The sequence below is a fragment of the Leptosomus discolor genome, chromosome 8 (assembly GCF_034619465.1).
Source record: "Leptosomus discolor isolate bLepDis1 chromosome 8, bLepDis1.hap2, whole genome shotgun sequence".
Lineage (NCBI taxonomy): Eukaryota > Metazoa > Chordata > Aves > Leptosomiformes > Leptosomidae > Leptosomus > Leptosomus discolor.
The window spans coordinates 59,735,844-59,761,997 of record NC_141398.1 but is presented as its reverse complement, the minus strand read 5'-3'; the positions used below and the strand labels follow the sequence as shown (position 1 = coordinate 59,761,997).

General features: G+C 46.0%; 1 protein-coding gene across 3 annotated transcripts in view; it reads right to left on the bottom strand.

The window, feature by feature from the left end:
* Nucleotides 1-20,874: 20,874 nt before the first annotated feature.
* Nucleotides 20,875-26,154, bottom strand: part of BANP (BTG3 associated nuclear protein) — a 151,070-nt gene continuing 145,790 nt past the window's right edge. For 2 of the 3 annotated variants that reach the window (XM_086468906.1, XM_086468907.1), the window contains 2 exons: nucleotides 25,921-26,064; nucleotides 20,875-21,620 (listed from right to left, as the gene is read on the bottom strand). In XM_086468906.1, the coding sequence (XP_086325032.1) occupies nucleotides 21,549-21,620; nucleotides 25,921-26,064 (216 nt within the window). In that variant the 3' untranslated portion in view covers nucleotides 20,875-21,548. Of the gene's footprint in view, nucleotides 21,621-25,483; nucleotides 25,547-25,920; nucleotides 26,065-26,154 lie in introns of all 3 variants that reach the window. The other variant, XM_086468905.1, reaches the window with a different exon arrangement.

Genomic DNA, 26,154 nt, shown 5'->3' with positions numbered 1-26,154 from the left:
GTGTAAGGTCCCTGCGTTGTCTGGAAACAACCATTAACCAAGTTTCCTAGGGAGGAAACGATGAACTCCCCCAAGCTCACCTCTTCCTCTCGTGTGCCGCTTGCCTTTCTCACCTGCAACCCTTTTGAGAAACTTCCCGGGGTCCCAAGACAGACCACAGTGACGGCACGAAACGCTACAACGGAGTGACTCTCACTGCCTTGCTTTCTGGCCCGAGGCCACCGAAGCAGCTGGAAAAGAGGAAGGTGTTTATTTACCAGGGTGATTCTGACTTTGGTAAGGTAAAAGGGAGGGAAAAGGCCAGAAGCCCAGCCCGCAGCCCACTGTGAAGGGGAGCTGGGTCTCGAGGGCAGCAGCGGAGCCCCCCCAGCAAGAGGCCACAACCCTGAGCCGTCACAGCCCTGCGACCGGGGGAGCTGGCGGCTGACGGGGGCGAGGATCTGCTGCCAAGCGCAGCCTTCGCAGCGCAAGCTATACGAAGGAAAACACACAGTGCCATTGAAGGTGCACGTTGGGAAAACAGAAAACTCCACCGGGGGGCACGGAGAGAGCAGCCAGGAAAAGCCAGGGCTGGAACTGCAGGGGATCGCTAGGACAAAAATAATTATTTACATTATTTAGTAGCCAAAGAAGTATTTTCCTTTCTTTTCTATGCTTATAAAGATGATGAAAACCAGCGTCCGCAGAGTTCTGTGGAGGTCAGAGAGTTAACCCAGGTCACTTCTCGCTCTTGCCGTGTGTTCACGCGCATTAGGGACACACGCACAACTTTTTGCACAAAGCATGGCCTGGCGAAGCCCCCTTGCCGTGACCTCAGGGGCAGATGAGGAGCAGCGTCCCCACAGCCCGTGTTTGGAGAGCAGGGGCAGAAAGGACAGTGACTGCCACTTCCACTGCCCCTTTTGTTCAAGAAGTCAGGGTCGAGACCCGAGGGCTCAGCCTGAAGTACACCAGTGTGAGCTGAAAATGAACTGGTTTCCATCGTACCAAGGGAAAGCTGGAGAAGAGCTGGATGAAAGGCAGGTAACGCTCCTCCACTCTGGCAATTGCACGCAGCTACTCGTAACGACCTTCGCTGAAAGAAACGTTATTTAGCCACTGATGTGACGATATCCAGGAACAAACTGGGGGAATAAAATGGCAACACTGGCGTGGAGCCTGTATCTCCTGACTCTCCCATCCATTTTCCTTTCCTTTCAGCACCCACATCGCCGTGTGGTATCTGCTTTGATCATTTATTTTTTACCGTGTAATCACCAATAACCATTTCTATGCACTAGGACTATTAGGCATGCTCATAAAGTGATTTCCTACCCCCAAGAGACCGTGCAATCGGATACCTTGTGTGCTAACCCATGAATTTTATCTGCTTCAACATATCCAGGGGCCTGAGGCCTTGAGGAAACTAACAATGCAAACAAATTCTGCAGAGGTTTAAAAGATTAATTATTTTAATAACACCGAACTTATAATGGATTCTGGTTTGGAGACAGCTCTCTGCAACATCAGGCAAGAGGTCTCCAACGAAGAGGGATTTGACCAAACTTCAGCTCAACTGTCACATAGTTTTCTGTCTCCTTTCCTTGCATTGCCGATTAACGAGATTATTTATGTCTAAGCACGAGTCCAGTCACTTCTCCTTATCCAGAAGCATGTTTTCTTCCATGAGTTCCAGAGAAAAATGAAAGTTAGTGGATTAAAAACAGAAGAAAAAAAAAATTGCTATCTCAAATGACTTTTGCTTCTGGCACTTCAAGAGCCGTTCCTTGTTCTGTTTGCTTTGCTTTATTGCTTGTCTTTTTGTCTCCCTCTTCTCAACAGCAAACTGCAAAGGTCAGACGCTACCACGACACGTGTGCCTTCTGCAGCAAGAGCTGCTCCACGGCACTTGGCAGACAGAGAAACCAGACAGTTCCTTAAGCGAGGTCACAATCCAGATCACCACCGAGCACCACAGCGTAAATAAGACATGGGAACCCTGAGTCATAGTCTGAGTGCAACAGAGCAGCCGTCTCTCCCTGATGGGTATCAGCTGCAGAGCAACAAAGGAAGGTCCACATGGATGAATAAATAAAAAAGGGGTAATGGAGAAAAAGAGTGGATTTTATACCTGGCTTCTGTGCAAAAGCAAGTCACCAAGGCATCCGTGCTGTGAGGGTGAAGAGGACCTCAGCTGTTTCACAGAGTCCGAGAGAGGGAACAACCAAAAGAGCTCATGGGCGAGAAAGAAGTTCAGAATATAGAAGTTCAGAAGAATAACCTGCCCCGGGTCTTTCTGTGGAAGGTGAGGTTCAGCCATCATTGCTGGAGTCCTTTATAGTTTCCAGCGTGTTTTACCCCAAAATGGATCACAACCATTCTCCATACAATGCTGCAGCTACGAACTCCAGCCACCACGGCGGCAGAGGACAGCAACCACCTGACCGACAGGACAACGTGCTGCAGTCAGTAGGAGAGTGGGACAGAAAAGAGGGAATTTAGAGTCAATGCTTTTATACCCCATCACCTCTACCAGATACACTACGAGACAGGGCGTACTGCAGAACCGCGTGGCAAACATCCCGGGTGCAAGCACTAAATTTAAGCTTGAGCCACGCTCCAAGACGTTTGGTGGCCAGTGTGACCGTATACCCTTGTACAAAGGGCCTGCTATGGTGCTTCTCAGGTGGCTAAAAGCATGTAAGACCTGCTGTTCACCTTGCCCAGTAATTCACTCACATCTAACAATGCCCAATTTCTGCCGGGCATGGTGCAGTGGTAAGAGACTCCGCAGCTCTCCCACGGGCATCCCAAACGCTGTGCCACCCAGAAAGAAACGTGTGTTTTCTTCTGTTCTTCTCTGCTTTACTCTAGAGGCGACAGCCTCCTCCACAAGCCCGACCAGATGCCTTCTCCTTTTGAGACTCCTGCCCGCACCACGCACGTGTGTGGCCTTGTAAGCAAGCGAGTGTGAGTCCAGCGACCAAATCTACGGAGCGACAGATCTGAAACTGTAACACAGACAATGCAAAAAGCCTCTCCCTGTTGCTGTTGGACAGATCTGGTGATCTCCACAATCCCTGTGAGCTCAGGGAAGTCGGGCTACGGGTGAAAGCCAGTGTTCACACAGGAACTACCCCCCGGTTAAAGCCCAGCTACAGTAGCAGCAGCAAATCCCCTGGCTCAGAATTGCTTTAGTAGCTTCCGAAGGTAAATATACCGTAAAGCAAGAGCAGCAGAGGAGAGGGGGAGGACGGAGGACCCTGACTTGGAGGAGGAAAGGCAGGACCATAGCCTTAGCCAGCTGTGGATCAGCGAATTTTATTTTCTTAATGGCAGCAGTTGGTTTTATCTCTAGCAATTCACGAGCACCACACAGTTACTTAACAGTTAAAACCTCGTGTCATGGTACATGACTCGCAATCAGCGTCAGCCCCTGTCCCTTCGCACAGAGCGAGCGCTCGCCACACCAGTACAGGTTTGTTTCCAGTCAGCTGCAGCGGAACGGGTGAAGCACAGCTCCAACCTGGTCCCTAAAAGGGAAGCAGATGGTCACTCCAGGCTGCCAGGCCACCCTGCTTCTCTGCTGAAGGTTACTTTTACCCAAAAGCACTTCCCCTCTCTCCGGGGCTCCCAAACAAAGTTCCAAAAGCTAAAAGAAACCAGCTCCCCCTGCCCCGGGCTTTCTGCTTTGGTCTTGGCCTGGCATGAATCCTGCAGCAGCAGTTAGGTTTCTTCTAGGAAAAGAAAAAGCCACCACTGGCACATCTACTTCCTTCCAAGCTCTCTGTGAGTTGCCTACACAGCCGAGGTCCTCACCATTACATCCTGCAGTTTATCCCCAAACTCCCACACTGCCCACCGGTCCTTTAATGTCTGTGCATGAGACAACTGGGCACAGGCCCCTTTGGCTTGTCTGAATTTTCAGCTTTTCTAGGAGAAAGGAAAAAAAAAAAAAGCTTTCAAAAACCCTGCACTGAAAAGCACTACTGTGACGGACCAGTGTTGACACTGGACACTGGTCTGTGCCCAGTCTGCACAGGACAGGGAAGGGATCCGCTGCATCTCCGAGATTCAGGGTCTGCACAGCAGGTCAGGATCTCAGCTATCCACACCTGTGACTCAGTTCTCCGACCACCAGCCAAAGGAAGAGCCACTCCAGAGGCAGAAAGGAGATCACAAATTTGGTCCCTCCATCGCTGTCTCTCCTAGGATGACAGCCAAGCCTGAGCTGCAACTGGTGACAGACAACACACACCTGAGGATGCCAATACTCATGTGTCTGTAAACATCACGCCTTCACATGGCCAAGAGCCTTACTGGGAACACCACACAGCCTGGGCAGGAGAAAAGTTCTGGGGAGCACATTGGATGGGGAAGGGACAACGCTTTCGGCGGTCCTCGCCGGGGCAGAGCACAGGGGAATTCGGTGCTTCATGAAGGTGCCGAGCGCAGACGTTGGCCTTCCGAGCGCTGGAAGGACGCATCTCCACGGGACAGCTGCGTGCGTTTGATGTCCTGCCAACGGCACGTTGGCCCTCAGGATGGAAAAGGATCTTCAGCAGTAGCTGAAATCCAAACCGTGGTGTTGACGAATTGCAACAATACATATCTGAAACACTTTCTATTTTGTTAGTGAATAAAACAGGATCATGGAACGAAGACAAAAAGGGAATTCAGCTGAATTCAGCTAGCTGGTTAATTGAGTGGAAGCTTTCACAGCTTGAAGTGAAAGTCTCATTTCTGGGAACGCATGAAACTAAACCAAACAAAAAAAAAAAAAATAATTGAAAGTGGATTGCAGGAAGCAACTCTATACCAGCAAGAAAATGGACTGGACCAGCCCTAGAAGGGCTCAGGTGATCTATTAACGATGAGAAGAGACACAATAATCACAGAACAAAGCTGCTGGACAGTGAAATAGGAGGCCTGCATTTAGGCCCTTGTCCTGCTGAAGAGTGCACATGGTGAGATACCGCTTTGAGTAGCTAAGGGACCCGGCTTAAAATACTGGGAGGAGCCCAATGAGTCTAGTTAGTCTTGGCTTCATCTCCCTGCCATAAAAACAAGCGAATTTAAGACACAGGACAAAAAGCCGTAGCAACAAGTGCAAAAGAAACAGAAAGCTTATGTACCTTCGCTGTTTATAGCAGGAGAATGAGTCAGTCTATCCCAGCACTTTTCATTACGACCCAGGTTAGGCCTTCCTTGAAACTGGAAAAAGCCTCTGTACATTGTATATAAATAGAAATTTTCCAGACACATGAGGACAAGAGCTCAGACTTACTGTACAGACATCACCCCACAATGTGAAACTACCCTCAGGTTTTATTATTATTACTTAGGAACTGACCTTATTTATGGCAAGTGTTAAGAACTGAAATACTGGAAGAAATGGAAAGGCTAGGCATGTTTACATACTACAGGATTCTTTATTCCCTATGCCACAAGAGGGTGGCCTGGTCCCCCTCCCAGGAATCACGTAGCTGGATAAATCGAGAGTTCATCTGTCACAGGGGCAGGCTCTGCTTGCTGTAGAGCCCAACAGAATCAATAATCCAGGCAAGGAAGAAAGCCAGGACAGGTTGACTTGCTGCCGGGTGATGGTGCCCACACCAGTCTGAGCCTAGGCTTCTTCCACGCGAGCTTTCTTGGGCACTGACATCTGTCATTGCCTTTTCTAAAGTCCCAAGACTTGTGTCCCTTCCACAACCAATACAGCCACAGGCTGCTACTTCCAGGTTCCTTTAGTCCATGTGGGACTATGGCTGACTCACCTAGAGGATTAATTATCCCCAGGATCCAAGAAAACGTCAGTGACGGAAAGAAAAGACAGCTGCTCTTGCACACCAAAAACAAGCCAAGCATGGAGATACTTCTTGAACTCGCAAGGAACCCCTCGGCTACAGCCTGCTTGCAAAGAGACTCATTATCCATAAACCTCAACTTCATAAAATGCAGCTAAAGGAGCTCTGGGCTTTCCCTACAAAAATACATGGGATTCCTGAGGTGTTTGTGATCCCAAGCGAAGCCCAGCAGCTGCTTACAGCTGCTCCCTGCATAAGCCATGCTTTAAGAAGGTCATGCACGGACTATTTGGAACAAGTTGGTGTGCTAGAAGGAGGCCTTACGCTAAACAGCTCCGAAGAGCCCGAAGCAGATTTAGAGGAGCACTAACCACAAGTGCTGCACGTGCAAGACGGTGCCTCAAGGCTCTGGTAGCTGCTTTACCCGGAGTAAAAGGTTACCCTGAGGAAAAGCGAGTAGCAAAAAGCCTCACCAGAGCTGAAACCCACTAGAAATGAATCAAACGCGAAGCTGATGAAAATTGAGGACAACAGCCTCAGTCCAGGGAAGGCGTCACCGAAACAATGCTGCCATTTAAAGCGGAGGTGCACAAAGCAGTAGGGAGCCAGCGACAGGAGCGCTGAGCATACAGTAACGAGGTAAAATCGGGGTTTGGTGCAGAAGGCTTGGTTTTATTAACGGCACCCAGAGCTGGAAAAGATGCAATTATTATGAACCATGGAGCAAGGAAAAGAATCAACAGATTCATTATACTCACAGGTTACTGCAAGAAAAAGTTCTGTATGGACAAAATAATTATAAGAATACGTTAAAGAGAAACATTTTCCATTACCTACAGAGAGAGACATTTTTGGAGAGATGTCTAAAGCCAAATATATTTCTGTGCTTGATGCATCAGCACTGTGCTGGCAGGTGCCCTTAGAAAAATAAAGTGCATGTTTGTGGGCATTCAACACTCTTTGAGAGACACTTTTCTCAGCCTGTCACTTGGGTTGAGCTCAGCACCAGAGGTGTTTCACTGGAAAATACAACCTATTTTTGTTGGTGTATCCAGGAGGGTTCCAAAGTCTACAGAGCCGATGCTTACATCTGGGGAAAATCTGCAGAAAAGGCAGGACAGAAAGCTCCAATTCACTTTGGAAAGAGCTGGAGCTGCTAAGCTGAAGCTGAATTCCACGTACTGGAAATAAAGGGAAGATATCAGGCAGAGAAGAGTTTGGCAAGATGTACCCAGCTGCCCCAACAGATGGGGAGATTCAAGGATTTCCTGGAACGACGATGTGCAAACAAAGCTGCCCTACTTCAGCTGCTCAAATTAGCAACCCGAGAGCGCTACTGTACAAAAAGCTGTCCCGGGGAAGCAAGGATGCTGATCTTAACAGAGTACAGGTGGGAACTGAAGCAGCAAGGCCCCAGCCCTTCGACGCCATGACAAACATCTAGAGAGGATATGGGCACAGTCTCCATCACCGGCATGGTCAAAATCAAGACCTGCGCCACGCGGACCCGGGCGTTCACAGAACCAGTACGCTCAAAAGGGATGGAGAGTTTGGCCACAGATGGTGGTTACGTGTTTAAAAGCAGAAGTCCCTCCTTGAGGAAGGCAGATGTTGTCTGCAATCAACCACAAACCATGAACGTGACTGGGATCCATGGACACGACCATCACTGCTGCCACAAAGATGCCGCCAAGGCCCTCCCCGAGAGCACAGCTCTGCTTCAGCTACGAACACGCGATTTGCAAAGCAGATGAAAACGTCTGGTGGTTGCAGAGACACACTCTACACTCCCTCATTCATCGCTCTGGTGATGCCAACACCACCTTCGCATCTTGCGTTAGCAGCACCGCCACCACGCCCTGGGCTCAGAGACCTGCTGATTGAAGAGATGGATCGTTATCTCCTCCTGCCCCAGGCAGGACCCCAGAGCAACACCTTGCCCCAGCTCACCCCCAGAAGAGCCTGCCCATCCAGCACCCACATTGCCAGAAACAGACCTACCGCATTCGGGGATCTCCTGCTCTGGAAAATTTGTCAAAATAAACCGGGTAATAAACCTCATAGCCCAACTATTTACAAAACACCACAAACCAGGCTGTATATATTCTTGGAAAAAAACACAGATTGCAAACGCCAGATCTATTGCAGAAGAGGAGATCGCACAGGTAGGCATTGGATCAAGCTAGTACATTCCTAACACATCTTTAATCTTGGGACTGGATTTTGTTTAAAAGCACTAGGATAACAGAGAGAAACGCTTTACTCGAGCTGAAATAAACAATCCCATGGAAGTAGCAGCTCAGGATTGTCACATACGGCAAAACGAGTCAAACAGGAGGACAAAAATCAGTGGTCTAAAAACCGTTTTACCACAACGACGCAGGTATTTTTTCATCAAGAAAACAGTGGGTGATCTGGATTATTAAATCTCTTCCCACGATACAGCTCGCTAGAAGATATGGCAGGAGATCGAGCTGATTTTTGCTAAATACGGCACGTGCAATAGCTGTCCTTGCTGATGGGCTTCGCCCTCTGTAGTAAAACCAGGATCTGGAGTTTCCTTTCTGACTTGCTCCTATCACCAGTGCAACGGGTTGGCGTAAAATGCCAGAACAGTGAAGCACCTACTAAAAAAAGCTCCAGTCAGACTCTCTTTGGAGTGTTTATATTTTGTTACTACTACTGTTATGGTTGGCGAGGGAAGGGGAATGCGAGCAGGGACACCTTTCAGAGGCACTTTCAAGCAGCAGTTGGACGTGGCTGCGGTGCTGCCCAGACGCTCACATTACAAGGCAGAGCGAAGCCCTGAGCGGAACAGGTCTGTGCTAAAAGTCGTTGCTGAACAGCTCAGCTCCTGCTTCTGCCGGAGCCTCTTAAAGTCAGAGGCTAAAAACCATCATCCCTGGGAACGACCCGAGGAATTTCGGAAGATTCAGCCCGATGCCCGCGTGCGCGTGCTGGTGGGGAGCGTCACGGCCACAGCTGGACGGCGCGACATGAAAGCGTGCACAGGCAGCTCCCACAGCCCTGCCGGGGACATCCCAGAAATCCCAGATGAGACGTGGAGCACACGCCCTGTGCAGAATGGGCCCAGCAAGTCTGTCACGTCAAGGGTACGGCCGACCTACAGGCACGCACCGTGCCCTTGAAAAAAGCACGTGCGAGCACAGAGCATGCCGAAGAGGTCTGAAAGCCTGCTTGGATCTAGCTACCAGCTGGCCAGAAGTCCCAAAACACAGGGAGGGAGAGCAGAGCTGAAGGCTCTCCCTTCCTCCCCGACACATCCCTGCCAGGAAATCTGCAGAGACATTGCTGTCCAGGGAGGTGACGAGACGGTGACGGATCTGCGGCCTCCCAAATATTTTGTTGATAAGCACTCGGCAGACTGAAGTTGCACGAAAGGTTTTGTTTCAACAGATCAGGGAGCTTGATCTGCTCTGCAGGGCACGGTGAAGTTTCTAGAGCAGACTAAAAACTGGAACAAGGTTTCTAATCTGCAACCTTGAGTCTCGGTTTTATTAATGTGTGCTAACTCCAAGACAATTATGCTTAATCTTGGCGTAACTGTAGTAATACCGAAAGACAAATAACACTGCTTATGCATCAGCAACTGAAACCACTGCACTGGCTTTGTGATTGAATTACTATTGCCATCCTACAGATAGGTGCTAGGTGCTGCACAAGGAAGAAAGGACGGTCCAGGCCTCAAGGAGACAGAAGGCCCATAAAGACAGGGAATACGAGGCAGGAAAATAACATACTATTCAGGAATAATATTAACATAATATTAGGAAGTAGTCTTAGCATGCCAGCAGCTGAAACGGTCAAGATTTTCATGACAGGCACAGAAACCCACACACCGTAGGAAGGGACAAAGGGGCAAGACATAAAGGTTGTTTCCATGCGAAATTTTGTTCCTGCGAAGTGCAAGGGGCAGCATGGGGAAAGGAACAGATCTGACATGAGAAACAGGATATAAGACGAGGACAGGCCAAGAAGGACCGCAAAAGTGCAGAGAAGTATCTGATGTGATAGGGAAGAAAGAGCCAAATGAGAGGAAGTTTCTGAATGGATATGATTTGGGCAAAAGTCAGCCTTCATCAAGGCCAAGAGAAAAGGATGTTGCGTTAATCGAGACGTGATGAGATAACAACTTGGACAAGAGTTGTAGCTGTGAGGAAGAAAAGGTTGAATACTTATGGCTGAAAGCACTTAGTACAGGAACGGGAAAACAAGATGTTTATTGGCCAGAAATAGAAGGAAAATCTCCATCCACCACCTGAATCGTATCAGCTGAGACAAGTCCTCCCAGGAGACTTTCCTTCCCCTCCCACATTGTACAGCTTCCCCCTTTAACTCTGCTTCCCTTCCCAGCTTTCTGTTATCATTTGGATGTCTATCATTTCTTCTGCAAAGGACTTGACCAAGGAAAACAGAGGGCTTGTAAATCCGCCTGCCCGAACGTGGCTTTTTGATGTCTGGAGCAGACAGACACACTGCGGAAATTTACGGTTCCAAGGAGGACTGAGAAAGGGAGAAATTTATGTTAGGAAAATGTGACTGTCATCTTCATTTATCTCCCAGTTTCGTAATGGAAACCAGGCATTTTACAAACAGATACACACAAAGCCCAGCGTGAAACGGTTTACGAACTCAAGCGCGTTAACCAAGACCCATTCCATAAAGACTGGTAATAATAATATTAATAACGCAATAAATCACAGACCATCTGTAAGATCACATCCACCTGGCAGGGGAGAAAGCACCCTGTTGAGAAGCAAGGCAGCAGCATCTCTCTCCTCTTCCATCCTTCATTCTGTCTGCAGCAATCAAAAGACCCTGGATCCTTCAGACCAGCAGACTGACCACAAACACCCCCCAGTCCTTACAGAAGCTGTTGTACATTACACAGGCAGCAAATAAAATGCAGAGCTACACCAGATTTACTGAGGACACTTCAAAGCAACAGCTTTGGGAAAGCCCATCCTAAACACGTGGATTACCTGAAAATGTTCAGCTCAGTACAGCGAAGCAGGCAGATAACTAGAGCAACTCAAGCAATTAGCTGGAAGGAGTTAAGCCATTAAAACAGAAACAAACTTGTATGTTAAAGAACACAGACAAATTTGCATTCCCGCTAAATGAGTGTGCTTTTCAGTCCTTGGCAGCTCATTTGGACTTTTGAATTTACAGCAGGAAACAATATAGATTATGCTTCAGACAACCACAGTTTACTTCTTGAGACTATTTGCAAGGAAATCTGAAACTTGCATTAACATAAAAGAGTATCTATTTGATCTGGTACCAAACAACTGTGAATTCAAAGGTACCCCAAATCCTTAAGTTTACACCAAGCCATTCCAAAGTATTTAAACCATTTTGCAAGCGTTTAGACAGGAAGCTTTTCCATACTCACCCTGGAGGAAGTGGTGGCATTATTGATATATGTCCTGCACTACATTAAGTGTGGCTGTGGAGTTATTTATGTGCTTTTCCTGACTTCTTTTGACACAGGAGTTGATTGCAGTGCTGTATGATTACGTCTGCATCTCTGAGTCTTCCTTTCTCAGCTGGAAAGTCTCAAGTTCCAAGCTGGGATTCCCTCTCCACCCCCTTCTCGTGTACTTAACCCTCCTTCTGCTGGAAGCGTCTAGCAAACACTCACAAAAACCTCTTAGGTACGAAAGGCTGCGGAGAAGCAGGAAGTGGGAAGGCAGCATTTTAAGAGGAAAAAACAAAAAGCATTTTCTTAGATGCTCCTTCCGTATTAACTCTGCGCTACAAGAAAGCTATAAAGATATTTTAAACTATGGGCCCTTACAAACCAGTCCCAAAGGATTAGGCCTTTCAAGTCTTTGGGCTTTTTTTTTGGAATTGTGTTTGTCTTGAATTCTGTTTCTTATGATCTTTATCAACCCACCCCTCCTCCCTCAGTTCCCAGGCCACCTACGGACAGAAGCATTGTTCCTTAGTAAGACTTCTGCTGTCGCCTACCAACAAGCATCTGTGCACAAGAACCTATCGCCGTTCTGTTTCACTGCTCAGAACCCAGTAAAAAAAACCCCAGGAAACCAGTAAAATGCACTTCCAGCCCAACTCACCCCTCTCATGTTGAGAGCCGCAAACCAGACGACAGCGTGTGCTCCCCCCTCCACGGATGAAGAGGGGGATGAAATAGCTGGCGCCGTCCCCTGATCGCTGAGCCACAGCTTCCGAGGGGACAGTCCTGCCACACAGCCAGGCACGCCGGCCCCTACCCGCTCTCCATCATCTTCCTCAGAGCCGGGCAGACCCTACAGCAAAGCTCGGGAGGTTCTGAGCCAACCTGGCCCACGGAGATGAGCACGGCCACTGCAGCAAGACCCGCACGCTATAGCTTCCCTTTACTGCCCCCAGCCAGCATCTCTGGTGCATCCCAGGCTCCACTGCCACCGCTGGACAAAGTAAAGGATGCAAACTGGGAATGGAAACTAAAAAGGCAGATCCCCTGCCCGTGCTGAAACGGGGGCTGTTGGGAACTCGGACCCAGCGGCCGCAGAAAGGGGGCTATTGCCACCTCCAGGCTATGAACTACTCCAGAATTTCCCCATCAGGAATCGTGGGGATACCTGCCTCGTGTCTCCGAGACACATGGAAACTCTGGTATGCAGCTATTAAGATAAGGAAGACTGATGACTCTAGACAGAACAAAGACTAACTTATGCAACATCAAGTGTCCTTCCTCACAACATCTAAGCAAGTGATAAACAACGGTGTCAGTCACTGGCATGCTTCACTACGTACGTCTGTAGGGATCTGCTCTTTTTTCCACGTAGGTATCTGCTCTCAGCGCTCCTTCCAAGTAACTACAGGGATTTCAAAGACCTCGGGTGAAGGAATATCCTTGAGTGGCAGCAGACCCCCCTTGGCCAACCTGTTTCTCTAGGGGATGTGCCTGCTGGGGCTACCTATGGTAGAGCAGATGTGCAGACAGAAATGACACCCTATACGTGGGTGAGTTGTTGCTTGGATTTCATCTCTGCCCCAATTAACGCAGTCGGTTGTTGGCGGGAAAGGCATGAGGTTGCTCCGGGCTTTTTTTCAGCATGTTGACAAATTTTATTTAGAAATTTATTCTATTGGCAGCTGAGCCTTTTCAGTAAATGCAGAACGAGGGTAACAAACTAGTGATTGGTTTAGTGTTTCTGGATGCTTTAGTGACAATCTCACTTTCACATAGCTGCAGCCTGGAAGTAGGAAAAGTGCTCGAGATACCCAAAGGAAGCTCTTTTTAAGATTTTCACTTGATTAATGCTGAAACTATAGAGAATGATCTGGAGAAGACCCATAAACTACAGAAATAAGCACCCAAAACCTACACCAGAACATTGCTAACAACAGAGAAAAAGAGAAAGGTCTCATCGGAGACGCAGCAGCTTTCAAGCAGGACAGTGATGGCCATGAGAAAAATTGTTTAAAGGCAGAAGTGGATACCTTCACGCATGACGGACTGCACGACGTCGCAAAAAGGCCAACTTCTGCTGCTGTCACGGGGGTTTGGTCTGCTCGGTTACTTGGCACTGAACAAAGACTGAAGGAGAAACTGCTCACCAGGTGCTGCCCGTTTGTTGTGCCCCATCAGGACCACGTGAATCTCAAGGCTTGGGGTCCTGCTGGTTACCTGAAAGGCTCAAAAAGTATTCCTGATGTCACGGGAGTCTGCCACTGCAGGAAACCAAGGCATCAGCAAAGACCTCAATCTTCTGTACTTTTCACTTGTACATTTGAACCGTATGGCTTTCGAATTTAGGGTATTTCATACATTATCGGGTTGTACTTTACATGCGCTGTGTAGGGAGAGAATAGATGCAGCGGCCTCTGAGAGAGTCCAGGGAGTGGATTTAGTGACGACGGGCTTTACTGCGTGGATATATCCTTGTGAGACTGGTGGAGCCGCAGCCTGTGGGAAGCACGGGCATCCCACGGGATAACTAACCCCTGTGCACTTATCACACTGTGCCAGGCTGCCGCAGATCAAGGCCCGCTCCCGTTACCACCACAACTTGCGGGGCTGCATTCCCTGATAGTCTTGCTGGTGGCAGCCGATCAAGAGCAGAAGGTACCAAAAGATGAGGAATCCGCCTCTCTCAGCAGCGTTTTCAGCCATTAATCTTCCCTCACACGCATTGTCAAGCACTCTGCCTTATTTCCCACCTGAATTTCACTGGCTTATGGTTCCTGCAATTCCCTCCCTGCCCAAACTGAAGAGTGTTCCCTTCCCAAGAGCAACGCTCCAATCAAGGGCTTTTAAATCTTACCCTCTATTTGCCCAAATCTGATTTAAGCTGCAAAGACTTAGAGGGACTCGGAGCCAAAAGCCTGCAGCCACGAGGGAGCTCAAATCCAAGCACATGCTTCTGTCAGGCTCATTTCTGTACAGCACAGAGCTCCGCACCGTGAATAGGATCAGCGAAATGACGCAGGTAAAGAAAACAAAACAAAAGCAAAACCACAGATAAAAAAACCTTCCTCAAAGTGTTCAGCCACTTACTATCTCCAAAGCTTTATCAGTCCAAAGTATGTTGCGTTGGCTCAAAGAAAGGAATCAGCACGGAAAAACTATGTGCATCTGTGCAAAGACATTCCCCGAGGTCAAAGCTGCTTATGGGAATATTCCTACAAAAGTTGATTTTCTGGCAGGAAAGATGAATACCTTTCACCTTTTATGAAAAGTAAAAACAAAAGGGAAAAAAATATTTTCACTACCACTAAGGTGCATTCAGCCGTTTGCCACAGAATAAAATTTACATGAAAACGTAGGAAAATGTCAGAGTTGGGAAGTGTGGAGATGCACTATTGTTTTTTTTTTTAATTCAGAGACAGAACACGCCAGAGAAGTTCCCAGCTTCATTATAACGGTCAATTTAACAGAACTCAAAGGAATTTCAGGCAGAACCCAAAACAGACGTAAACCCCCCAAGATGCTTACAAACTATTTAAAAACAGAGTAAGGTATAAACAAAATGTAAAAAACCAAAACAACCCCAAAAAAAACCCCAAACCTCTACCCTCCACCTCGCCTCTGCCTACCTCCAAAGCTGCTGTTCCTTGGATAAAAGTAGGGTATTTTGGTCACTACTGTATTTCAAAGAGCGAAGAACTTCTCAGTGTGAATCACCTCCCTGGGCTGCACGTTAACTGCAGAAAGGAGCGAAAGGCAACAAGAACAAATGAAAAGGGAGGAAGGGATTCAGACCAAATCAACAAACTGTTTCTCATCTTTTCCTTGATTCCTCACGCCTCCTCTTTTAAGAACATTTTGGGTTGTTTTTTTTTTTATTTCTCCTCTGGTTTTGCTGAAGAGAGCAGGGAGGCCAGTAGAGCAGGGGGATTAAGAGAGTTGAAGTGGGATTGAGTAATAAAATTGCTGTTAAATAACAGCAATTACGCAAGGCAGACGGCCCCAGCGAGCGAGCGCAGCGCTTCACACGCCTGGGATGGGAAGCAGAACCGAGCCCGCTCCGCTTCAGAAAGCGCACATCGTTTGTGTCTGATTAATTCCCAAAAATCTGTGATGAGGAGAGAAGGGCCACCCTAAGAGGGTTATGACTCCGGGGAGACGGAAGCAGGGATTTTTGGGGAGGAAAGGCAGCAAAATGACAAGTTTAGCTGTTGTTTAAGCTAGCCTGGGAGCCAGCAGAACTCTCAGTGCAATCCACTACCAGCTACTCGTGCATTCACCTGGGGGCTTGCAAAAGAAGGTTTAGTTTTGCTACCCCACGGCAACAGCAGGGGAAAACCTAGTGACTAAACTGGAAATGTTACTAATTAATGTCAGGCACAAATTCCAACCGTGGCAATTTTTCCAAGTGTGAAATAAGCCGACTAAGAGAGCTTCTTCCCTGTGCACAAGGTGAGGTCTGTAACTGCTTTTTCTTTTCTGTTAAATGCAATTCAGAATCCAGCAGATCAAGGGTTTCTTATTTATTTCTTTTTAATTAGAGGTGGCCAGCCAAGCTCCTCTGGTGAGATCGAAGCAGCGACACAGAGTTGGGTTTTTCCTACGAGTCAAAATAAATGCTATAGGGCTGGGAGAGTAAAAAAAAAAATGTATCAAAAGGAAGAGAGAAGAGGGGAGAGGTGACTTCTAGGACTAAAGGAGTAGGAGGGGAGCCAACCCCATGCACTCTCAAGCAACAAGACAGCCATATATAAACATACACACCACATCGAGCAAGCCGAAGTGCACCTTTCAGCTAGTCGAATGGTGCTGGCCAGCTCCCAATTTCTTTTCTGCTTTACCCAGAAAGCCAGTGGTAAATTTAATATAAAGTTCATAAATCAAAAATAGAATTATTTTAAATATACATGCAGGAGATTTGTTTTCCCTGCGGTAATAACAAAAGAGTACAGTCCCTTTGATTTCGGTGTCTTGCTTCAGCTCTCAGATCCTGATACGATGCACTCAACCACCTGGGCAAGCAAATTCCAGCGCATCTCGGAAACAGAAATCCCAAAGAGCCCTTAAGAAAAGCAGGGAATCAGTATGGAAACAGGGATATTTATTATTTTCAAATGAAATACCATAAATGTCCAGATCGTGGCACAGCGAGGGACAATGAACAGTCTGTCCTTACAGCTGGCACCAGGGTAGCATGGAGAGATGTCAGGCTAAACTCAGCTTTCCATCCAGGCTTTTGTTGATCTGTTCCATAACCAGATTAAGTTTCCTTGAACTAATACGAAAAATGTGAAATAAAAGATTTACTGGAAGATTATATCACGTGTATTAACTCACGCTTAACCCAAGCTGATGGACAGAGGTGAAACTGGACAGTTAAACATTCAAAACCACAGGTTACCCTGAGGGACCAGAAGAAGAACAGAATTTCTCCCAGTCCACCGGTCACTTAAAAATATCCATGCTGATGACCAAAATCCTAAAAATGTCATTTTCTGCCCCAAATATAAAATATTATTTTATCTCATTAAAGGACATTTGTCATTTGCAAAATGTATACTTTAAAAAAAAATGAACTGGAAACAAACACGAGAAATGTTTCCAAAGCAGAATTCACCTCAGTCTAAACAAAGGCAAAACAGTCAAACAAAGGAGACATTTGCTCTTGAATTAAACTTTGCACGTGAAGCTGCAGATGAGCAAAACCAGGTTTTCACCCAGTTCCATCCGACTTATCCCACTAAAGAACAAGACTCGATTAAAAATCCTTGCAACTTTTGGAAGGAGGGGGAGCTTTAACCCCTTGCCCTGGCCAAACTGTGCGTGGGCCATCGCGTCCCACGCGCTTCAGCTCTAACTTCAGCTCTGAGCGACTCCTCGTGCCTCCGCTTGCCGCACGGTTAGTTCCTCCTATTTCTGTGGGGTTTAAAACAACCTCTAAATCTGTCAAACCTTGTTTAGCTGAGAAATCAAGTACGTCTGTTTGCAGCAGCACATGAAAAAAGCCGTCTCAAACACCGCTCAAACGGAATGACTTTCTTATTCCCGGCTTTATTCAAGGAAATGAGGTTTGACTGTCGAGTACTCACCTAAATCAGCAGAGCTTATAGAAGTGCTTTGGGATTGCAGCTGAATGAAAGGAACGTTCTTATTTCTGATAATGGGAAACAGTTCTTGTTGAATTACAGTTCTGGCTCTAAATTTTCAGTACTTAGATAATTAGGAATTCAGAAGGAATACTGATTGCCAACAGAATTTTTGCGCAGATTCTACAGTGATTTGGGGTGGGGTTTTTTTGGGTTGGTTTGTTTGTTTGTTTGGGTTTTTTTGGGGGGTTTTTTTTTGGTTTTTTTGTTTGGTTTTGTTTTTCCCAGATATTGGTTTCCCGGTTGTATTTTCAAACATGAAACTCCGTATCAGTTCTGTGAAGTGGATAACAAAGTACAGGGCCACCAGAGCATACCTGTACGCATGCCAGGATCTCCGCGACGGAGACAAGCACTAGAGCAACATTTTGGCCAGCATCCCTTGCTTTGTAGGCAAACTGTCAATACTGAAATGCCTAAAAATGCAGCTAATGAAGGCATTCCAGTTTATTTGAGTCACAGAAGGGTGCTCATTTTTATAGTTTTGTTTTGCAGGACAAAATATGTAAAACTAACAAGGAATGAAAGAAAGAAAGAGAGAAGCAGAAAAGAAATAACCCACAACCTTCACTTTTTTTTAGACCAATTTCTAGTTGAACAATCCATCAAACCATAACGTTTTGATTATTTTTACATCAGGACCACAGAAGCCCTGAAGAATTCAAGAGATGGAGGCTCTTTCAGGTGGGATTCAAGATCTGACCTGAAAGGTCGTTAATAATGGTACTGTACTGCCTGTGCAGCCATAACTACATGTCAAGAATTTTAGTAAAACGTCAAGATAAATGGTGAGGTCCTGCCTATAGTGAACTTTATATCAAAAATAACCAATGGGGCCAAGGAGGATAACCAGAGGCTCTCCTCTCCCAAAGCCTGCATGCCTAAACATTATTACACGAAACAAAATCAAACCCATAAAACAGTATTCTGCAGCTCACAGGATGATTTACAAGTCAACTGTGCAGCTGATCCTAGTCTAACCTTACAAGAAACATCCCCTGGAAGACTCCTGGACATATGTTGTCCATCTCAACCTCTTGGACAAAAGCAGCATGAGGAGAAAAAGAACAGTTAAAAACGAGGATGTTGGAAGATTTGCTGAGGGAAAAGAACCTTATTACTAAAAAGGCAGAGGCTGTGAATAACAGAAGGAGATGTAATCCCAGGAAGTTCCGCCTCAACATGAGGAAAAACTTCTTTACTCAGAGGGTGGCAGAGCACTGGGACAGGCTGCCCAGGGAGGCTGCGGAGTCTCCTTCCCTGGAGATATTCAAAACCCGCCTGGATGCCGTCCTGTGTGACCCGCTCGGGGTGACCCTGCTTTAGCAGGGGGGTTGGACTAGATGGTCTGCAGAGGTCCCTTCCACCCCCCACCGTTCTGTGATTCTGTGACAATCGGAGCCCATTTCTAGGTGACCTACTGAAAATGGGCAGTCTTCAAGGGCAGAACTACCTCCTTGGTGAAACATCACCTGACCTGAACAGAGCGCCAAGCAAACCCCTCAGTACCTGAGTTATCTTACAATACTTTTAGGATTTCTTACTGTTATGTTGATCTATGTTATTGTTATGATAACCTCTGTATGAACATGCTCTCCACACTTGCACAGACTCTTCACAGTCACCAGCATTTCCTAGAAGGGAATTAATTCCTGAATTAGTCTTCTAGGGAATGACTTATTTGTACACGACGCATCTTGTGAGTCTAGAAAACACACAGAACGTTCTTGAAGAGAAGACACTTCCTCCCTGGACAGGGACATAAATCTTCCAAGGACATAAAATCAACAGAAAGGGAACAGGGACAGGGATTACTGGTAGGAATACCTGGCTCAATGTTGAAGTCTCTTTTCTATGAAGTATAAAGATAATGTGACAGAGCTTCGACTAATGTAAACGTTGACAATAATCCTGAGAAAAGTCCACATCTTGAGGAACACGTTGTCTTAACATCTGAACGCAGTGGAGGATCTTACTAAGCTGCTCTCCTTACCTATTTCAATGGATTTGTACGCTCTCCGTTCCACGCTGGTGAAGCAGATTTCATTCCCTTGAAACCTAGGGAATGCTACTTCCCTGCTCGATACGCCTTTACAATCACTTTCACCAGAAGAGATTCGAGCAGGCAGCAGTCTAGCGGCTAAAGGGAACCTCTCCTGAACTCAAATTTCATCTTGCACCCGAGCTGAAAAATGCAGAGAGAAGAGAATTCTTCATTGCACCACACAACAGAGACAGACACCCCGCAGTTTAAACACGTGTGTGCTCCCCCTGAACGCAGCCGATGCCCAGGACACAGAAGGAAAGCTGGGTAAGAAAAAAACTTTGGGAAGACGACAAGAAAGCCGCTGTGGCCAACACGAATATAGCAAGAGCGCGGTATGTGGTAGCACGCAGCGGCTTTGCCATCCCAGCTTTCTCACTGTCATTTCCAAGTGACAAATTGTTATTAAACAGCCATGCTAAAATGTACAGGCCTTGCTTTATTTTTAGGCTTCTATTTGGATGCCAAGCTCTTCAAACAGCACCCAGTCTGAGAAACACTATTAAAAAAGAAACTGAGGAGTAGTCAAATTCTTGGCCTGTTGCAAACATTGTACTCAGTAAGCTGTGGTTCAGTTCGCATTGTACTTGTGCGTCAAGAAAGATCCTCAAGAGAAGTAGGAATTTACATGGAGCGTAATACTTACCAGGGACGACATTCCCAGAAATTGGGTGGGCTTAACCCTTCTCCTTTCATTTAAAAAAAAAAAGGTTATCCTGAATTCAACTGTGTAGAACTTGTGGCTATGCCCCATTCACGAATAGATTAAATACATCACGAGCCATATATTGACAACCACCACACAGCGAGTCAGCTGAAAAACCAACACAAAGCAACACCTCCCCCAGTAAACTCTGTATTTTTCTAAAACGTGCACCACTAAGATAACCAGGTTGTAGCAAACAGGTATCCTTTCCACTCAAGCTCGGCAAATACGAAAAAGCAGCTTTCCTGAAATCGGTATCAAATTCTGCAGAAGTTCCAGTCGCTGTTGCAGGTAGGAGAGCAAGACAGGTATCAGACTTTTGCAGCCCAGCTTTTTGTGGATGAATCCCAAACTGAGGTATTGCCACCAACGGCCGGATGAAGGAGGGAGGAGGAACTAAAAGGGAGAGAGCTCAGAAGAACTGTTCACATTTTAAAAAAAATATTTCATAAATTCATTGTATTATAAAATAGGATGTGCGGACGCAAAAGCTTAACTATCACATACTTCTTGCACTGGAGATTCAGATAACAACATGATCTAAGATTTATATCTTCCTTATAGACTTAATCTTATTTCTCAGTTTGACAGCAGAGATTGCCAGATCGCATCTGTCTTCAGGTATGGCAGAACTACACTCTTACTGCACAGTCCAGTCAAACCGTATTCATTCCTAAGGCAGAGAGCAATGTAGAGCTGCACTATTCATAAATACACATTTATTTTTCATTAGAAATGCATAATTACAGCATTTAAAAGCATTTTCCCCTAGAAAAGTAGTTAAGCAACAGTACAAACAAAATCGTTAGTCTTCTGCAAATACAGTTTTCATTACACTGAACAGAAAACACCAGCAAAAGGCTAATACTTGCAGTTATGGGGTTTTTCTTTTTTTAAATATTTTCCATTTTTGTTATAAACACCATAGCAAATAAAAAAGCTGTTTAAACAGTGAAAAATATTTGAGCTCTTGATCTTCTATATGTGGTAAAGCAAGTATTGCAAAGCAGCAATACACTTCCTAAGATACCTGCAGACATTCAAATGGCGTATTTCACAGAAGAAATGAACGGGATGAAACATTAATTTAAGTCTCATGGTTACTCATTGGATTTCTTTTGCTCTTTCTGAAAGATTTTGTTGTTTTCCTCTTGCAGTGTACCTCAGTGCAGGCCATTTATTTTTGCCAAAGGCCAGATCTTCGGCCGATGTAGTGATGTAGCTCCAATTTAAGTAAACGGGTCTGACCTATTCCAGGTGAGGACAACGAGAGCATCAGAACTCTGGTGCTTGCAGGAGATGCTCGAGGTGTGACCGTTCGTCTAACAGGCGTTTCCATTCTCCTGGTGGTGCGTGGAGACTACGGCCCTGCACTGCTGACTGGGGTGCGCTGACATCTCGGTTGACGCAGCTTTTTGCCATTCTTTTACTGGATTTGGATTGCTCCGTGTTCTATCTGCATTTCTGGCTGGATCGCTGATTGAAGGGTGTCCGTGCCCTGCAAAAGGAAACATGGAATCAGTAAATCAACAGAAAAGTGCTTTCCATCGGTGTAGCCAAGGGTACGTGAAGAAATTATACTACTATAAAGTTTTTGTATGAAAAGCCACATGGATATCAGTCCTACGAGAGGCTTGAAATGGGAACACATTTACAAAGGCACCAAAAATAACCTAAAGAGTTCACATGGCGACTAAGTAGGGTAATGCCCTTCAGGCTGGAAAGAGAAGGCTAAAATAACCAAATCATGATGAGGATCTACAAAGTCACGAGTGGCACAAAGAAAGCAAATAGAAAACAATTACTCCCCCTCTCTTCCCAAAAAAGAACCAGCTCCCAAAAGAAACCAAATCAAGCCTGTGTGTGGCGCAACACGCGCCGAAACCGCGGAAGGCCTCGGTCCTGCACGGGTACAGGGTTATGGAAGGGAAGTCCACCGGGGTGATCACAGAAAAGATGGTAGGAAGTCCTGGTGTGACAGAACTACTGTAGGTAATGAGAGTACAATTACCTGTTTGCCCTGTGCTTGGAATTTCCCCAGCTGGGGCAGGACACGGTCTAAAATTGCTGACTTTACCCACTGCAGCCTATTTTGTGTAAAATGCGCTACTATGGTGAACTTTTTTCTCAAATAAAATTCTTCCTACAGGCCTGATGCTACTCACTTTCCGAGCAAAACCGACTCTCTGTGAAACAATTTAAAGCAAACACAACTGACTCGAGCTTTCAAAGGAAGTCTCCTTAAAAACTAAACGGCTGCCGACCAGTAGTCCGACCACGCTGTGGAAGGACAATCCCATAGCAAACTGCCCTTTTAGCCAAGTGAGCTGGAGGAAGGCAAACCAGATTATGAAACAAACTCCATCTTTAGAGCTATAAGAGGAACAGCATTTAAGAACAGCTGTATTGGCTTGGATAAAGTCCATCACACCCAATAAGCCTTCCCCTGATAGCAGCCAGTATCACAAGCGTAGATAAACTACAAGAAAAGGGCGAGCACTTAATGCTATTTTCCTGCACACTCCCGCAGATTCCAGAGATCTGCCCTTGATGGATTTTCCCTCCATAAATATATCTAATAGATGCTTTATGTAACACCCTGGATACAGAATTATTTACGTGGCAGTACTTCTGCTATGAAAAAGTCTGCCTCGAAGCCCTGCTTTATGGTCTCAGCCCAGTAGCTGCGAGACGATCCACAAAGACACAAGGGTAGAAACTCAATTCCCACCTTTTAGGTTTTACTATACGGTCGCTGGGGGTTCAAAAGTATAAAGCATTGCTCCTAAATTAAGGTTCTGTTGGCAAATTATTTCTCTTCATCTCTCTGCCTCGTTGACAGTAATTGCACACAGCTACAAGACTTCTTCCATAACTCTGTATGTAACTCAGTGTTTACTCAAATGTTCAATAAATTAGTGCCAAAGTGGTGAATAATTCTATCAGATTGCTGAATTTGAGAGCAGGTAAGGTTTCAAGTGACCATCAAAGTTTTCTTTCCCGTTAGACAAAACCTGCACTGAAGTAATTGTATTACAATTACAATTACAGCAGCAGCAGCATTGAACATTTATCCAACATTCAGGCCAGAAGTAGAAGACTGCCCAAAGGGATTGAAAGCACACTTGAGATTTGAAATCGTGTTTTTTTTCCAAATCTAAAAAAAATTTACCACGAGCTTATGAATTTGAGCATAGAATTAACCCAAATATCCTTTGTCATCATCACAGTCTGCATTTCTAAATTTTCCAAGCTGCTACAAGTAAGAACGTTATCAAGGCACGAAAACAAGCCAACTAAAGTTAAATCCCCAGAAAGCATCTGGTTTCAAACATGCCTCCCCCCGTACATGCATTTGCAATTTTATGGCAGCAAAATACTGTTCATATATTAATAGTTTGTGTTTACATACGTGGTTTAGGCTCACCACGGGACTGTCAGAATCCAAACTATTAATACTTCTGTCTACAGCTAATTCGCAAATACAGAATTGTGCACGAATACATCGAAAATACCGAGTTGAAGTGCATGTGGCTGAAGTCAGAGAAGGGATTCATTTCGAACAGCCTCACTCCTACCTTCAGCTTTGCATGTGCGATTGCTTCCAAAGGCACAGCCTTCAAGGAAAAAAGGTTGGGAAACTGGTATCTTGTTTTCAGACATTAAATAAATTCACACTCAGTGGTGTTTCAAGCACGGAATTTGTGTAGGGCATACATCCAACCCAGGTGGATAATAAACTCCACTTTTATAAGCTTTAGTTGCTAAATAGATACAAAATCATCGAGAACATCTCAGCACCTTGACAAAGAACTGTATGAACACGAGGAAAGTGTCACCTCAGCCGCACTGACAGGGTGCTCCCTTCAGATAAGGGATCCTTCTAAGAGGATGCACGATGATTCCATAATTTTAGTGGGGAAAAAAAGCGCTCTTGAACTCCCCATCTAACTCAGAGTAATGCAAATACCAAGTTGGTTTCTCCTATTCATTAACAGATCCTTAGTTTTTAGGTTGTGTAAACTGAGGAAATATTTATGGCAAACTTATTTTTAGTCTTGTCTGTTTTTCCTTTCGTACTCTTCTTATTTCACATTCCTCTTCTGCTTCTCCTCAGCTTTGTATAAACCTCTGTGGTTAACCACAGTATGAAAACCTAACGCGGTGCAAAGTGTCCCTGAAGAGAAAAGCAACTCCTCTGGTGGCTGCCAGTCGTGCGGGAGATGGATGCCGCTGTTTATAACCCAACTCGGGAGCCCCCCGCCCGTCAGAGGTGCTAGCTGAGAAGGGAGGACAGGCACGAGGAACAGACCCAGCAGTAAGTCCGGGGGAGGTAAATTTGATAATTTCCCAGGCCTGGAGTGAGGACAGCAGCACGAGAACAAACACCTCTCACTCCCTGGTGCCTATATGCTTTATTAATTGCATGGGACCAGCAGTACCTGAGGATTTATAGGAAACAAGGCACCAACGCTGCAGCAACACTCTCATTGCCCAGGGCACTACTACAAATGGCTAGGAGTAAAATACTGAGAAGGTCAGTGCAGAGACAAATCTAGCCGAGAGGGGAAAATGGTTATTAAGGGCTCACCTACAGGGGAAGATCAGCGTCCAGAGAACTAGAACGCACCTTGCAGCGCAGCACGCTCACGCCAGGCAGCGTGACCCTCCCTGCCAGGCAGCAGAACTCTTCTGGAAAGCACTTTGCAGCACCCAGGTGGGGAACCAGCGCGGACTGGGGCAACTAAGCGAGTTCAGAGCTCTGGTCTCCCTACCAGCACCAGCCAGCGCTGGCGGCACTTCGGCACTGGGCGATGCAGCTCCATCTTTTGTCTGACGTCACCCCTCTTTGCCACTGGGGTGACAAACGTGCTCTGCCTTCGTGTACCAGACCCATCTGCAGGTTGCCTCACCCATGGAAAAAGCACTAAGCGCTTGAGTCTTGCGCACGCAAAGTTTGGGCGAGATTCCCTTGATTTCTTACGCAATTTATTTTTCCTCAAGAGATTCAATATCCAAATGTCTGTAACCAGGTAAGAACTCTCTACAAAACGGGGTATGTATCAGACAAAAATCCACTCTAATATTGGCTGCTAAGGACGTTCACAACCACTTGGCATTCTCTAGAAAAGGAGCCCACTACAGTGGGGTTCACGGAAGAATGTGTAACCAACTTCAGAAAAACCTCTGACAAATGCTTTAAGTCAACATTCTTGTGTTGTCGCCAGTCACAGCTTCCCGCTGAGGAGAAACTTTTTCTAGACTCAGGTACACGACTGTTCAAAATGCTTTAAAAAGAAAAAAAAAAAACAAACAACAAAATTCCTCCCCCGTAACGGAGAGGATCAAGTGTTCACTTACAACTGCTAACATTGCCACTCCTGCGGGAAATCCAGGCTGTGGATCAAAATAACTGGAAAACTGCTGTCAGAAAGGGAATAACATTTTTAAGGAAACCTCAGGCTGAAAAATACTTTTTGGCTTGATTCCAAGCAAGTTTTTTTGCCCTCTCCTTTAACATGGCTCTCCGCCTTCAAGGATGCAGGAAAACAATGATGACCAAAATAACTATTCTCTAGAGGCATTGAGCAAGAACATCGAAGCAGGAATAGTCAACGACCATTTATACCTTTAACAAAATGATGTTTCTTATTAGGGATGAACTTTTTTTTATGGTTTGGAAACAGGATCATAAACTCATTGGGACTGCAGCATTTGTGGATAGCTATATAGTTCATCTGACAGATGTTTCAAGCAAGTTAAGTACATTCGAATGGCAAGGAGATAGATATACATACTTGATTAGTCGCAGAGTGGTCTGTCACTGGTGTCAGCTGCACATATTGGACTTGGATATCACTCCCCTGGAGCGGGGAGCCATCAACACCTCCCGACGCAGGCTCGGCAGAAGCCACAGCTATCAGCTGAGCGCCCTGCAACACCTGCAGGGAAAGCAAGGGAGAAAGCAGCTTGTAAACAACCACAATCAGAAATTCATTACGAACCACCTAACTCAAAACAGATGCAAACCA